The sequence below is a fragment of the Oncorhynchus clarkii genome, chromosome 16 (assembly GCF_045791955.1).
Source record: "Oncorhynchus clarkii lewisi isolate Uvic-CL-2024 chromosome 16, UVic_Ocla_1.0, whole genome shotgun sequence".
NCBI lineage: Eukaryota > Metazoa > Chordata > Actinopteri > Salmoniformes > Salmonidae > Oncorhynchus > Oncorhynchus clarkii.
The window spans coordinates 73028177-73044874 of record NC_092162.1 but is presented as its reverse complement, the minus strand read 5'-3'; the positions used below and the strand labels follow the sequence as shown (position 1 = coordinate 73044874).

General features: G+C 45.3%; 1 protein-coding gene across 1 annotated transcript in view; it reads right to left on the bottom strand.

Annotated features, from left to right (window-relative positions):
• LOC139369007 (interleukin-1 receptor-associated kinase 1) overlaps nucleotides 1-15305 on the bottom strand; it is a 33233-nt gene extending 17928 nt beyond the window's left edge. The window contains exons 1-5 of the mRNA XM_071108569.1: nucleotides 15000-15305; nucleotides 10342-10509; nucleotides 8827-8979; nucleotides 8257-8339; nucleotides 3641-3814 (exon numbers count right to left, since the gene is read on the bottom strand). Of these exons, the coding sequence (XP_070964670.1) occupies nucleotides 3641-3814; nucleotides 8257-8339; nucleotides 8827-8979; nucleotides 10342-10509; nucleotides 15000-15111 (690 nt within the window). The 5' untranslated portion in view covers nucleotides 15112-15305. The remainder of the gene's footprint in view (nucleotides 1-3640; nucleotides 3815-8256; nucleotides 8340-8826; nucleotides 8980-10341; nucleotides 10510-14999) is intronic.
• Between the last annotated feature and the right edge of the window lie 1393 nt (nucleotides 15306-16698).

Here is a 16698-nt window from a genome sequence, read left to right as displayed (position 1 = left end):
AACTCTTTGGCCTGGATGCCAAGCGTCACATCTGGAGGAAACCTGGTACCATCCCTACGGTGAAGCATGGTGGTGGCAGCATCATGCTGTGGGTATGTTTTTCAGAGGCAGGGACTGGGAGACTAGTCAGGATCGAGGGAAAATTAACGAAGCAAAGTACAGAGAGATCCTTGATGAAAACCTGCTCCAGAGCACTCAGGACCTCAGACTGGGGGGAAGGTTTACCTTTCAACAGGACAACAACCCTAAGCACACAGCCAAGACAACGCAGGAGTGGCTTTGGGACAAGTGTCTGGAACGTCCTTGAGTGGCCCAGCCAGAGCCCGGACTTGAATCTGATCGAACATCTCTGGAGACATGAAAATAGCTGTGCAGCAACGCTCCCCATCCAACCTGACAGAGCTTGAGAGGATCTGCAGAGAAGAATGGGAGAAACTCCCCAAATACAGGTGTGCCAAGTTTATAGCATCATACCCAAGAAGACTCGAGGCTGTAATCGCTGCCAAAGATGCTTCAACAAAGTACTGAGTAAAGGGTTTGAATACTTATGTAATTATGATTTATTTTAATAAATATGCAAAATTATAAAACCTGTTTTTGCTTGTCATTATGGGGTATTGTGAGGTCATTATGGGGTATTGTGACATCATTATGGGGTATTGTGTGTAGATTGAGGAGGGGGGGGGGACTATTGAATCCATTTTAGAATAAGGCTAATAACGTAACAAAATGTGGAAAAAGTCAAGGGGTCTGAACACTTTCCGATGTATAGGATTCAGTTCTTTGTACAATCAATTTGACCAGTTATGAAACAAAAACGTCAGAAATACTTTGTAAACAGCTACTGTAGCATTTATTTGACTATAAACATGATCATACTTGACCATTTTTTTATTCACGAATGCGAGTTAAATGCTCACACTGTGGAGCCCTGATTACACGCCTATGTGGCTAGTGAAATAGACATCTTAACAGGCAAAATGTACCTGCATTTGTCAGGTGGCGGGTGTTAAATGTTATGCCCTGATTGCGTGAACAACGGTAAATTGTGTGATAGCTGGGATGAAAGGGCTGTGTTCCAAACAAAAACAACTACAAGTGTGCTTGTTCTAGTTCCTCAACGGCACAGCTAGGAGAGTTCCAAAAGATACTTACTTACTGAACAAAAAAGTAAAGTGGAAAAAAAAGTTTCCCGAAATTTTTCATACGCACAAAAAAGACAATTTTGTTGCACAAATTAGTTTACATCCCTGTTAGTGAGCATTTCTCCTTTGCCAAGATAACCCATCCACCTGACAGGTGTGGCATATCAAGAAGCTGATTAAAGTATGCTCATTACACAGGTTCACCTTGTGCTGGGGAGACCAAGGACAATAAAATGTGCAGTTGTCACAACACATTGCCACAGATGTCTCGAGTTGAGGGAGCGTGCAATTGACATGCTGACTGCAGGAATGTCCACCAGAGCTGTTGCCAGAGAATTGAATGTTAATTTCTCTACCATAAGCCGCCTCCAACGTTGTTTTAGAGAGTTTGGTAGGATGTCCAACCAGCCTCACAACCGCAGGCCACATGTATGGCGCCGTGTGGGAGAGTGGTTTTCTGACGTCAACGTGAACAAAGCTCCCCATGGTGGCGGTGGGGTTATGGTATGGGCAGGCATAAGCTACGGACAACTAACACAATTGCATTTTATTGATACCGTGACGAGATCCTGAGGCCCATTGTCGTGCCATTCATCCGCCGCCATCACCTCATGTTTCAGCATGATAATGCACGGCCCCATGTCGCAAGGATCTGTACACAATTCCTGGAAGCTGAAAATATCCCAGTTCTTCCATGGCCTGCATACTCACCAGACATGTCACCCATTGAGCATGTTTGGGATGCTCTGGATCGACATGTACAACAACATTCCACAGGCCACAATCAACAGCCTGATCAACTCTATGCAAAGGAGATGTGTCGCGCAGCATGAGGCAAATGGTGATCACACCAGATACTGACTGGTTTCCATGAGGCAAATGGTGGTCACACCAGATACTGACTGGTTTTCTGATCCACACCCCTATTTTTTTTATCTGTATTCCTAGTCATGTGACTTCCATAGATTAGGACCTAATTAATATTTAAATTGACTGATTTCCATTAATGAACTAAGTCAGTCAAATGTTTGAAATTATTTCATGCTGCGTTTATATTTTTGTTCCGTGTAGTGGACTGTTCTGAGTCATAAGTGTATTGAAATTATTTAGGAACTGTGAACAGTTTGGTGAGAAGTGTGGCCAATGGGAGAGGAGTGTGGCCAATGGGAGAGGAGTGTGGCCAATGGGAGAGGAGTGTGGCCAATGGGAGATGAGTGTGGCCAATGGGAGAGGAGTGTGGCCAATGGGAGAGGAGTGTGGCCAATGGGAGAGGAGTGTGGCCAATGGGAGAGGAGTGTGGCCATTTATCTTATGTTGCACCTACCCCTCCTTTCCCAGGAACATTCTGATCATGTTACTGAATGTATCCAGAGTATTTTCACATTTGATCATCAGCAAATACGACAAAAAGTACAGTAAATGTAAACTCGCCGGTTTATTAGGCTCCTACAGACCGTGAGGCACGTAGTCGTGATTTGAAATATAAAGCAGGCATTGAGGCACTCAGTTCCTGTTCGATTGAACGTTCGAATGGGCAATAGAAGAGACCTAAGAGACTTTGAGCACGGTGTATGATTGTCTGTGCCAGGCGCGCCCGATCCAGTATCTTAAAAAAACGTCCGCCCTCCCGGGCTTTTCACCCAGAAAGGTGCGACAAACAAACAACATCCAATCAGCTGCAGTCCTGTGGGTCGAAAACGGCTCATTGATAAGAGGTCGAAGGTGAATGGCAAGAATCGTGCAAGATAACAGGCGGACCGCACACAGACAAATAACGGGTCAGTACAACAGTGGTGTGCAGAACGGCATCTCAGAACGCACAACTCGTCCGTCCTGGCCACAGATGGGCTGTAGACGTCCACACCGGGTTCCTATCAGAGACAAACGTCTGGAACCATGAGTTCAGTTTACTTGAGTGGCCTGCACAGTCCCCAGACCTCAACCCAATGGAGCCTCTTTGGTATGAGAGATGCATAACAGGCCGTCCAAGCTGCAGCAACTTGTAGAATGCCCAGAAGAATTCAGGCTGTCCGACAAGGGTAAAAGGCACGTACAAAATCAACAGTGTACTGTTTCAATTCAGTCTTGTGTCCAGAAAACTGTTGTGTCCTCACCCCTGGTCAAATACATGTTTTTCCCATAATGTACAAACTGTTCCCTTTCAATTGATGGTTATGGTTATGCATGTTCATATTTCTATAAGAAACGTTTACATGTCGCCTTATCCGTTATAGGCCAATTCCCAACGAGTATAAAGGCTTAGTTAAAATCTCTTCACAGTCGATATTGAACACGGCATTGTTGAGAAAGACCTTGTAAGTAAAGCATTTCCTTTCAACAGTTGTATCCTGTAAACAAATACTTTTGATTTGATAGGAAACATTTACACCCCGAGATATATTGCCATGGTTGGCAGTCATCAAGATCTATTTACATCAACCATCTTCCTCTATGATGACTACTGAAGAGGACTGAGCAGTCCAAAAGTCGCATACCTCCTTCAGTTTCTTGACAGCGAAGTCGGTGCTCCTCATGGTAGCCCGGTACACATGTCCAAACCCCCCCTCTCCTATCTGCTTGGCATGGGAGAAGTCCTCTGTTCCTCTCTGGACTTCCTCAAACGGCCAACACATGGCACTGGACAGCAGGGGACCTCTGGAGATGGACCACTGATGAACAACAACACTTTATTCATCCACTTTCAGCTTTGGTATCAATCCCTTATTGAAAGATACAGACACCTACAGACACCCACAGACACTGAAGACATTGAAAATACAGACTAACAAGAAAGATAGACACCTACAGACACCCACAGACACCCACAGACTAACAAGAATGATAGACAGACACCCACAGACTAACGAGAATGAGACACCTACAGACACCCACAGACACCCACAGACTAACAAGAATGATAGACAGACACCCACAGACTAACGAGAAAGATACAGACACCTACAGACTAACGAGAAAGATACAGACACCTACAGACTAACGAGAAAGATGGACACCCACAGACTAACGAGAAAGATACAGACACCTACAGACTAATGAGAAAGATAGACACCCACAGACTAACGAGAAAGATAAACACCTACAGACTAACGAGAAAGATACAGACACCTACAGACTAACGAGAAAGATACAGACACCTACAGACTAACTAGAAAGATACAGACACCTACAGACTAACGAGAAAGATAGACACCTACAGACATCCACAAACTAACGAGAAATATACAGACACCTACAGACTAACGAGAAAGATACAGACACCCACAGACGAACGAGAAAGATAGACACCCACATACTAACGAGAAAGATACAGACACCTACAGACTAACGAGAAAGATAGACACCTACAGACATCCACAAACTAACGAGAAAGATACAGACACCTACAGACACCCACAGACACCCACAGACACCTACAGACACCTACAGACACTGAAGACATTGAAAATACAGACTAACAAGAAAGATAGACACCTACAGACACCCACAGACTAACGAGAATGAGACACCTACAGACACCCACAGACTAACAAGAATGATAGACAGACACCCACAGACTAACGAGAAAGATACAGACACCTACAGACTAACGAGAAAGATACAGACACCTACAGACTAACGAGAAAGATACAGACACCTACAGACTAACGAGAAAGATGGACACCCACAGACTAACGAGAAAGATACAGACACCTACAGACTAATGAGAAAGATAGACACCTACAGACTAACGAGAAAGATAGACACCCACAGACTAACGAGAAAGATACAGACACCTACAGACTAACTAGAAAGATACAGACACCTACAGACTAACTAGAAAGATACAGACACCTACAGACTAACGAGAAAGATAGACACCTACAGACTAACGAGAAAGATACAGACACCTACAGACTAACGAGAAAGATGGACACCCACAGACTAACGAGAAAGATACAGACACCTACAGACTAATGAGAAAGATAGACACCCACAGACTAACGAGAAAGATAAACACCTACAGACTAACGAGAAAGATACAGACACCTACAGACTAACGAGAAAGATACAGACACCTACAGACTAACTAGAAAGATACAGACACCTACAGACTAACGAGAAAGATAGACACCTACAGACATCCACAAACTAACGAGAAATATACAGACACCTACAGACTAACGAGAAAGATACAGACACCCACAGACGAACGAGAAAGATAGACACCCACATACTAACGAGAAAGATACAGACACCTACAGACTAACGAGAAAGATAGACACCTACAGACATCCACAAACTAACGAGAAAGATACAGACACCTACAGACACCCACAGACACCCACAGACACCTACAGACACCTACAGACACTGAAGACATTGAAAATACAGACTAACAAGAAAGATAGACACCTACAGACACCCACAGACTAACGAGAATGAGACACCTACAGACACCCACAGACTAACAAGAATGATAGACAGACACCCACAGACTAACGAGAAAGATACAGACACCTACAGACTAACGAGAAAGATACAGACACCTACAGACTAACGAGAAAGATACAGATACCTACAGACTAACGAGAAAGATGGACACCCACAGACTAACGAGAAAGATACAGACACCTACAGACTAATGAGAAAGATAGACACCTACAGACTAACGAGAAAGATAGACACCCACAGACTAACGAGAAAGATACAGACACCTACAGACTAACTAGAAAGATACAGACACCTACAGACTAACTAGAAAGATACAGACACCTACAGACTAACGAGAAAGATAGACACCTACAGACTAACGAGAAAGATACAGACACCTACAGACTAACGAGAAAGATACAGACACCTACAGACTAACTAGAAAGATACAGACACCTACAGACTAACGAGAAAGATAGACACCTACAGACATCCACAAACTAACGAGAAATATACAGACACCTACAGACTAACGAGAAAGATACAGGCACCCACAAACTAACGAGAAAGATACAGACACCTACAGACTAACGAGAAAGATAGACACCCACAGACTAACGAGAAAGATAGACACCCACAGACGAACGAGAAAGATAGACACCCACATACTAACGAGAAAGACACAGACACCTACAGACTAACGAGAAAGATACAGACACCTACAGACTAACGAGAAAGATAGACACCTACAGACTAACGAGAAAGATACAGACACCTACAGACTAACGAGAAAGATACAGACACCTACAGACTAACGAGAAAGACAGACACCTACAGACACCCACAGACTAATGAGAAAAATACAGAATAATGAGACAGATACTTTGGTATAGAACATAATCACAACTACTACCGGTGTTAGTAACCGTAAACTACTACTACTACTACCGGTGTTAGTAACCGTGAACTACTACCGGTGTTAGTAACCGTGAACTACTACCGGTGTTAGTAACCGTGAACTACTACTACTACTACCGGTGTTAGTAACCGTGAACTACTACCGGTGTTAGTAACCGTGAACTACTACTACCGGTGTTAGTAACCGTAAACTACTACCGGTGTTAGTAACCGTGAACTACTACTACTACTACCGGTGTTAGTAACAGTGAACTACTACTACTATCGGTGTTAGTAACCGTGAACTACTACTACTACTACTACTACTACCGGTGTTAGTAACCGTGAACTACTACCGGTGTTAGTAACCGTGAACTACTACTACTACTACCGGTGTTAGTAACCGTGAACTACTACCGGTGTTAGTAACCGTGAACTACTACCGGTGTTAGTAACCGTGAACTACTACCGGTGTTAGTAACCGTGAACTACTACTACCGGTGTCAGTAACCGTGAACTACTACTACTACTACTACTACCGGTGTTAGTAACCGTGAACTACTACTACTACTACCGGTGTCAGTAACCGTGAACTACTACTACTACTACTACTACCGGTGTTAGTAACCGTGAACTACTACTACTACTACTACTACCGGTGTTAGTAACCGTGAACTACTACCGGTGTCAGTAACCGTGAACTACTACCGGTGTTAGTAACAGTGAACTACTACTACCGGTGTTAGTAACCGTGAACTACTACTACTACCGGTGGTAGTAACCGTGAACTACTACTACTACTACTACCGGTGTTAGTAACCGTGAACTACTACTACTACTACTACCGGTGTCAGTAACCGTGAACTACTACTACCGGTGTTAGTAACAGTGAACTACTACTGGTGTTAGTAACCGTGAACTACTACTACTACTACTACTAGTCATTGTGGAGACCGCCGGGCTACCAGAAGAATACAACTGTTCTAAATATATATGTGTGTCAGTTCTGTTTTATTGTTTCGCTCTAGAACCATTTCCGGGAGTCAACTATTTCATTCTGCTTTTTACATCTGAATCTTAAAAAAAAATGAGTCTAACAATAGTGACTATAGTTCCACTCTCATACCGGCTCCTCTTTCAAAGGCTGCGTTTACACAAGCAGCCCAATTATTGGCAAAAAAATGCAATCTGATCTGTCAAGACTGAAAAAATGTTTTTTTTATATTAAAACACACTGATTATACAAAACAGTAAGAACACCTGCTCTTTCCATGACAGACTGACCAGGTGAATCCAAGCTATGATCCCTTATTGATGTCACTTCAAAATCGGTGTAGATGAAGGAGGGGGGACGGGTTAAAGAAGGATTTTTAAGCCATGAGACATGGCTTGTGTATGTGTGCTATTCAGAGTGTGAATGGGGCAAGACAAAACTAACTTTGAACATGGGTATGGTTGTAGGTGACAGGCGCAACGGTTTGTGTCTAGAACTGCAACGCTGCTGGGTTTTTCCACACTCAACAGTTTCCCCCGTGTGTATCAAGAATTGTCCACCACCCAAAAAGGACACCCAGCCGACTTGACACAACTGTGGGAAGCATTAGAGTCAACATTAGCCAGCATCCCTGTGGAAGGCTTTCGGCAACTTGGAGAGTCCATGCCCCGACGGATTAAGGCTAATGTAGAGGCAAAAAGAGGTGCAACTCAATATTAGGAAGGTGTTCCTAATGTTTGGTATAGTCGGTGTACATTTGATTGATTGCTACTTAATGGCTTCCGTCACCTGTTGGTCTACAAACGGCCCTCTGTGGTCCTGTGATTTCAGCTCTGAGGGTGGAGGGCCAGGTTTGGGCAGAGACCTCAGTCCTGGAGGGAGAGAAACAGCCAGAGTAAAGGTGGAGAACAGACTGATCTGATAGCACAGCACTTTAAACTGGGGTTTACATGGATCAATGATCGCACTGAAAAATATATTAAAAGACGTTACACAAGCAATGTTATGAACATATTAGAATCAATATATAACAGAGATCCTATAAACAGAGAAACACAAAGATCCTATAAAACAGAGATAAACACAGATCCTATGAAAAACAGAAATCCTATAAAAAACAGAGATCCTATAAAAAACAGAGATCCTATAAAAAACAGAGATCCTATAAAAAACAGAGATCCTATAAAAAACAGAGATCCTATAAAAAACAGAGATCCTATATGTAATTCTACGGTGAACAAAATATGATAAGACGTTATAAGCCTGTGTTATTACAAGCAGTGTGAAATCTTGTAAGAAGTGTTCTAGTAGTCAGTTGTTGTAAAGCACACTGTGAGCGGCGATTAAATGAGACGTTACCAGGTGGAGAGTAAGCCTTAGTGGCCAGAGTGTTGGTAGGAGGGACTTTAGGAGGTGGGTTGAAGAGATGAGATGGAGGAACAAGAGGCTCCAGTTTAACCTGCGACGGAGCAGCAAGTGGAGTGGAAGAGGGCCGTAGTTCACTGGGCTTCCCTACATTAAGACAACAGCAGCCATTACACAGCTGTCTTACAGAAGCATCCATTATAAAGAACAATGATTCACGAAAACCTTGGACCTGGGCTTCTTTACTGATACCCGTACACGTCCCCCCTGTCCGTCCGCCCACGCATTCCCCTGTCCGTCCCCCCATGCGTCCCTTCGTCCACACACGCGTCCGTCCGTCCACACACACGTCCCCCCAGTCCCACCGTCCGTCCCACTGTCCACGCACGCGTCCCCCCCGTCCGTCCCACTGTCCACGCACGCGTCCCCCCGTCAGTCCCACCGTCCACGCACGCGTCCCCCCCGTCAGTCCCACCGTCCACGCACGCGTCCCCCCCCGTCAGTCCCACCGTCCACGCACGCGTCCCCCCCGTCAGTCCCGCCGTCCACGCACGCGTCCCCCCGTCAGTCCCACCGTCCACGCACGCGTCCCCCCCGTCCACGCACGCGTCCCCCCCATCCACGCACGCGTCCCCCCCGTCCGTCCCACTGTCCATGCACGCGTCCCCCCCATCCACGCACGCGTTCCCCCCGTCCGTCCCACTGTCCATGCACGCGTCCCCCCCATCCACGCACGCGTCCCCCCCGTCCCACCGTCCGTCCCACTGTCCACGCACGTCCCCCCCGTCCCACCGTCCGTCCCACTGTCCACGCACACGTCCCACCGTCCGTCCCACTGTCCACGCACACGTCCCCCCCCGTCCGTCCCACTGTCCACGCACACGTCCCCCCGTCCCACCGTCCGTCCCACTGTCCACGCACGCGTCCCCCTCGTCCGTCCCACCGTCCACGCACACGTCCCCCCCGTCCCACTGTCCACGCACGCGTCCCCCCCCCCCCCGTCAGTCCCACCGTCCACGCACGCGTCCCCCCCGTCCGTCCCACCGTCCACGCACGCGTCCCCCCCCGTCCGTCCCACCGTCCACGCACGCGTCCCGTCCCCCCGGTCCCACTGTCCACGCACGCGTCCCCCCCCCCCCGTCAGTCCCACCGTCCACGCACGCGTCCCCCCCCGTCCGTCCCACTGTCCACGCACGCGTCCCCGTCCGTCCGTCCCACCGTCCACGCACGCGTCCCGTCCGTCCGTCCCACCGTCCACGCACGCGTCCCCCCCGTCAGTCCCACCGTCCACGCACGCGTCCCCCCCGTCAGTCCCACCGTCCACGCACGCGTTCCCCCCGTCCCCCCCACTGTCCACGTACGCGTCCCCCCCGTCAGTCCCACCGTCCACGCACGCGTCCTCCCCAGTCCGTCCACGCACGCCTCCCTCCCTCCGTCCCCGCACGAGTCCGGCCGTCTGTCTATGCACGCACACGTGTCTGTCTGTTCCCAAGTCTGTCCCCAACTCACAGTTCAAGATGATATCTCTAGCTCTTAACAGCTGCAGCTTGTCCAGTACGTTCAGTAGTTCTCCTACTGTTCCATTCCTTTGTGCCCAGTGATTCATCACCCAGTCTGTCCGTCTCTCTCTCCTCTCGGCCAGACGCCTGTCAGTCTGGTCAGTCAACACATGAGACGCTGCCATGGAGGACAAATGGTATAGAAATCAGTAATTGTTCAGAGATCAAATCACACCATAATACAATTTAGTTACAGTCAGCAGCACTAATGTTGTCAGCTATGTTCTTCCTGATCAGGAAAAACTCTGAATGCTACTTACAGGGTCATACTGGAGGACCCAGAGTTTATTCCTTATTAGATGATGTGGCCAGGAAAAACGTTGGGTACCGCTCACTATGTACCCAGCTAGTTAACCTCTCGCTATGGACCCAGCTAGTTAACCGCTCGCTATGTACCCAGCTAGTTAACCGCTCGCTATGTACCCAGCTAGGTAACTGCTCGCTATGTACCCAGCTAGTTAACCGCTCGCTATGTACCCAGCTAGTTAACCGCTCGCTATGTACCCAGCTAGTTAACCGCTCGCTATGTACCCAGCTAGTTAACCGCTCCCTATGTACCCAGCTAGTTAACCGCTCGCTATGTACCCAGCTTGTTAACCGCTCGCTATGTACCCAGCTAGTTAACCGCTCGCTATGTACCCAGCTTGTTAACCGCTCGCTATGAACCCAGCTAGTTAACCGCTCACTATATGTACCCAGCTAGTTAACCGCTCACTATATGTACCCAGCTAGTTAACCGCTCACTATATGTACTTAGCTAGTTAACCGCTCACTATATGTACCCAGCTAGTTAACCGCTCACTATGGACCCAGCTAGTTAACCGCTCGCTATGTACCCAGCTAGGTAACCGCTCGCTATGTACCCAGCTAGTTAACCGCTCGCTATGTACCCAGCTAGGTAACCGCTCGCTATGTACCCAGCTAGTTAAGCGCTCGCTATGTACCCAGCTAGTTAACCGCTCGCTATGTACCCAGCTAGTTAACCGCTCGCTATGTACCCAGCTAGTTAACCGCTCGCTATGTACCCAGCTAGTTAACCGCTCGCTATGTACCCAGCTAGTTAACCGCTCGCTATGTACCCAGCTAGTTAACCGCTCGCTATGTACCCAGCTAGTTAACCGCTCGCTATGTACCCAGCTAGTTAACCGCTCGCTATGTACCCAGCTAGTTAACCGCTCGCTATGTACCCAGCTAATTAACCGCTCACTATATGTACCCAGCTAGTTAACCGTTCACTATATGTACCCAGCTAGTTAACCGCTCACTATATGTACCCAGCTAGTTAACCGCTCACTATGGACCCAGCTAGTTAACCGCTCACTATGTACCCAGCTAGGTAACCGCTCACTATGTACCCAGCTAGTTAACCGTTCACTATGTACCCAGCTAGTTAACCGCTCACTATATGGACCCAGCTAGTTAACCGCTCACTATGGACCCAGCTAGTTAACCGCTCACTATGGACCCAGCTAGTTAACCGCTCACTATGTAACCAGCTAGGTAACCGCTCACTATGTACCCAGCTAGGTAACCGCTCACTATGTACCCAGCTAGTTAACCGCTCACTATATGGACCCAGCTAGTTAACCGCTCACTATGTACCCAGCTAGTTAACCGCTCACTATGGACCCAGCTAGTTAACCGCTCACTATGTACCCAGCTAGTTAACCGCTCACTATGTACCCAGCTAGTTAACCGCTCACTATGTACCCAGATAGTTAACCGCTCACTATGTACCCAGCTAGTTAACCGCTCACTATATGGACCCAGCTAGTTAACCTCTCACTATGGACCCAGCTAGTTAACCGTTCATTATGGACCCAGCTAGTTAACCGCTCACTATGTACCCAGCTAGTTAACCGCTCACTATGTACCCAGCTAGTTAACCGCTCACTATGTACCCAGCTAGTTAACCGCTCACTATGTACCCAGCTAGTTAACCGCTCACTATGTGCCCAGATAGTTAACCGCTCACTATGTACCCAGATAGTTAACCGCTCACTATGTATCCAGATAGTTAACCGCTCACTATGTACCCAGATAGTTAACCGGTCGCTATATGTACCCAGCTAGTTAACCGCTCACTATGTACCCAGCTAGTTAACCGCTCACTATGTACCCAGCTAGTTAACCGCTCACTATGTACCCAGCTAGTTAACCGCTCACTATGGACCCAGATAGTTAACCGCTCACTATGTACCCAGATAGTTAGCCGCTCACTATGTACCCAGATAGTTAACCGCTCACTATGTACCCAGATAGTTAACCGCTCACTATGTACCCAGATAGTTAACCGCTCACTATGTACCCAGATAGTTAACCGCTCACTATGTACCCAGATAGTTAACCGCTCACTATGTACCCAGATAGTTAACCGGTCGCTATATGTACCCAGCTAGTTAACCGCTCACTATGTACCCAGATAGTTAACCGCTCACTATGTACCCAGATAGTTAACCGCTCACTATGTACCCAGATAGTTAACCGGTCGCTATATGTACCCAGCTAGTTAGCCGCTCACTATGGACCCAGCTAGTTAACCGCTCACTATGTACCCAGCTAGTTCACCGCTCACTATGTACCCAGCTACTTAACCGCTCACTATATGGACCCAGCTAGTTAACCGCTCACTATATGGACCCAGCTAGTTAACCGCTCACTATATGGACCCAGCTAGTTAACCGCTCACTATGGACCCAGCTAGTTAACCGCTCACTATGGACCCAGCTAGTTAACCGCTCACTATGTACCCAGCTAGTTAACCGCTCACTATGTACCCAGCTAGTTAACCGCGCACTATGTACCCAGCTAGTTAACCGCGCACTATGTACCCAGCTAGTTAACCGCTCACTATGTACCCAGATAGTTAACCGCTCACTATGTACCCAGCTAGTTAACCGCTCACTATGTACCCAGCTAGTTAACCGCGCACTATGTACCCAGATAGTTAACCGCTCACTATGTACCCAGCTAGTTAACCGCTCACTATGTACCCAGCTAGTTAACCGCTCACTATGTACCCAGCTAGTTAACCGCTCACTATATGGACCCAGCTAGTTAACCGCTCACTATGGACCCAGCTAGTTAACCGCTCACTATGGACCCAGCTAGTTAACCGCTCACTATGGACCCAGCTAGTTAACCGCTCACTATGGACCCAGCTAGTTAACCGCTCACTATGTACCCAGCTAGTTAACCGCTCACTATGTACCCAGCTAGTTAACCGCTCACTATGTACCCAGCTAGTTAACCGCTCACTATGTACGCAGCTAGTTAACCGCTCACTATGGACCAAGCTAGTTATCTGTATAATATGAGTTTTTACAGAGCTAGCTAGCAATACCATTCTTAGCAAATATACTTAACTTGATATGGTGTTCATAGTCAATGGACTTTAAGCAAAGATTATCTATAGTGAAAGATAATGGCTTCACCTCCACTCTGCTTTAACTTAGCTATCTAGCTGTCTCCAATGCCACATGTGACTACTAGCTAGCTAGCTAGCGGTTATACCTGAGAGGGAGCGGCGAAGCGAGAGGGTTTTGGTCATTAATTCATTATTTAACAAGTGATTAGTTATTTTATGGGGGGCAATGAGAGTGTCAAATTTTGTCAAGATAAAATGAATAGCTATTTTGATACGTGATGCAACAGCATGTTTCAGTTCGGCTAGACGGGTGTGCTGCATGCCAGCGGTGTAAAGTACTTACGTAAAAATACTTTAAAACGACTACTTAGGTAGTTTTTGGGGTATCTGTACTTTACTATTTATATTAGACAACTTTGGCTTCACCATATTCCTAAAGACAATAATGTACTTTTTACTCCGTATATTTCCCCTGACACCCTAAAGTACTCGTTACATTTTGAATGCTTAGCAAGACAGGGAAATGGTCAAATTCATGCACTTATCAGGAGAACATCTCTGGTCGTCCCTACTGCCTCTGATCTGACAGACTCACTAAACACAAATGAAGTGTTGGAGTGTTGGAGTGTGCCCCCTGGCTATCAGTAAATAAAAATAAATAACCAGAAAATAGTGCAGTCTGGTTTGCTTAATATCAGGAATTTGAAAAGATTTATACTTTTACTTTTGATACTTAAGTATATTTAAAACCAAATATTTGAGAGTTTTACTCAAGTAATATTTTCTATTAAAAAGGTACTTTTACTCAAGTATGACAACGGGGTACTTTTTCCACCACTGTTACATACTCCCTTAATAAAAGAACTTGGCTTGAAAAACGAGAAAAACGGGATAATAATGTATTTGTCCACTTTGAGATGACGTAGTCAGTGTGTATATATATATATATAATACACTTTATTGAATGACAACAGGAACTTCACTGAAGAATCCCTAAGAATTTACCCAATCTCTGACGAGGGGGAGTCCCCATGCCGCACAACCGAAACAGATCATGCTGTTATTACGAACACATTTTGTGACGTTTTTTATTTTTTACATCGGCAAGGGCTTTTTTTTAACGTCTGTTCGGTCGAAATACGTCCATTCAACTTGGACGCCATAGCTTATACGAGTTAACTAGCATCGTTTATGAAACTATATTTAACTCACTAGCAATGTCGGTCAGTGCCATTTCTTACCGAATCTGTCCCAGTCCACATCGGAGATACTGTCCATAACAAGGGAGAAGTCGCACAGCACAACTGGTGGTAACTTGTACAAGTAGACCTTTCCGATATCCCAGGACGACATCTTTTAAAAACCTTGCTAGCAAGCTAGCTGTAACATTTTTGTTCTGATGTTTCAAATTCACTACGGTAAGAACGATCACGCTGATATATAAATATATATATATATAAATCGGTTATTCAATAAGTCATTCCCCTGCTTTAAATATGCCTAGAAACTTCGCTATCTCCAGCAAGCAGAACTTACTCGTCAGCCACGCCCCCTACCCCACATGATGGGCTACGTCACATCCTCTGCCTTCATGGAAAAGTATCAGTTACTGGAATTTGATTTATTTCATTTATATATTTTATTTTTTATGCGCATTTAGTATTTTCTTGTATATACCGGTGTTTGTTTTTTTTGTTAGACATGTTTGATGTAGCCATGTAAAAGTTGTTAATTTTGTATTACATTTTATTTTTTTTATGTAAAGTTTCAACGTTTTGGCTGTGTTATTTTGTAAACTGTTTTGTAAGATATGTTTGTATATTGTGTTATATTTTTTCATTAACAATAAAACATAATAAAATAAAAGTGAACAACGTTAATTGGCTTTTCACATAGAATTATTCCTTGAGAACTGTCTTCGCATTTCAATGGATTATTATGTGCAGTGCATGCATAGCAGTGAACCTACCTTGTCTCAATTAATGTATAAATCTTGTCAAGACAATGTCTCTTGCTAGCCCAATATTGCACTAAAGGAGCCTAATGTTACTCGTCCATAGAGGGTGGTCTGGTAGGTCCATGTACGTTTCGTTATTTTGTTTTCCGTGTGAAAACGGAGAATGGAAAAACGGAAAACGGCGGCTAATTTGTTGTTTTACCGTTTTTAAATTTGAAAAAATAAAATCTGAAATCGACATCTTTTCTCATTTATAGTGTCAGAATTGGACATGGAATAACGGGGAAAAACAAATAACAACACAGTTTATTACATTTTTTCATTTTGTTCATACCTGGAAGTTCCCAGGTGTTTCCAGCCTAGGTTGGCAGCACAAAGAAAGGGTTCGACTGTGGGGCAGGACGATACAAATACTCATGTTAGCTAAGATACAGAGCTTATTATAAAGTTAGCATGTAAAGGGAACAAACTCAACAACAACTGAACAAAGTTGGCTTGTACTAGCTGGCTATTAAGCTATAGACAGTTCTGGTGTGTGTGTGTGTATGTCTCTCTGTGTGTAGGAGAAAAGCACAGTATAGCATCTGAGTTGATCATCATGAACTTCATGTAGTTCCATCATCTGTTAAGTTGAAATAAGCCTTTTTATCGGTATGGGTATACTTCAACAACACCCTTTCCTGCTCACTGAAAGGCAGACGTAGGCTATACTCTTCCGTTGTGAAAACGACTATTGCTCTGACAAATGGCCTACTTCTCTGAATGCAGGTGTAAGATCTTAATTTGATCACCCTGTTGTTGCAGGAAAAGCAAACTTAAAGTGTTTTAAAAGGCATCTAAAATTTGGAATTTCCACTTTAAAATGCCAGACTTGATTTACCATAACAAAAAAAATTAGAAACTCTTACAAAAATGTAAATGAATTATAATCCACACAATAATTCACATTTTCTGTTGCTGCAGGATTATTTTTCTGCTGTGTA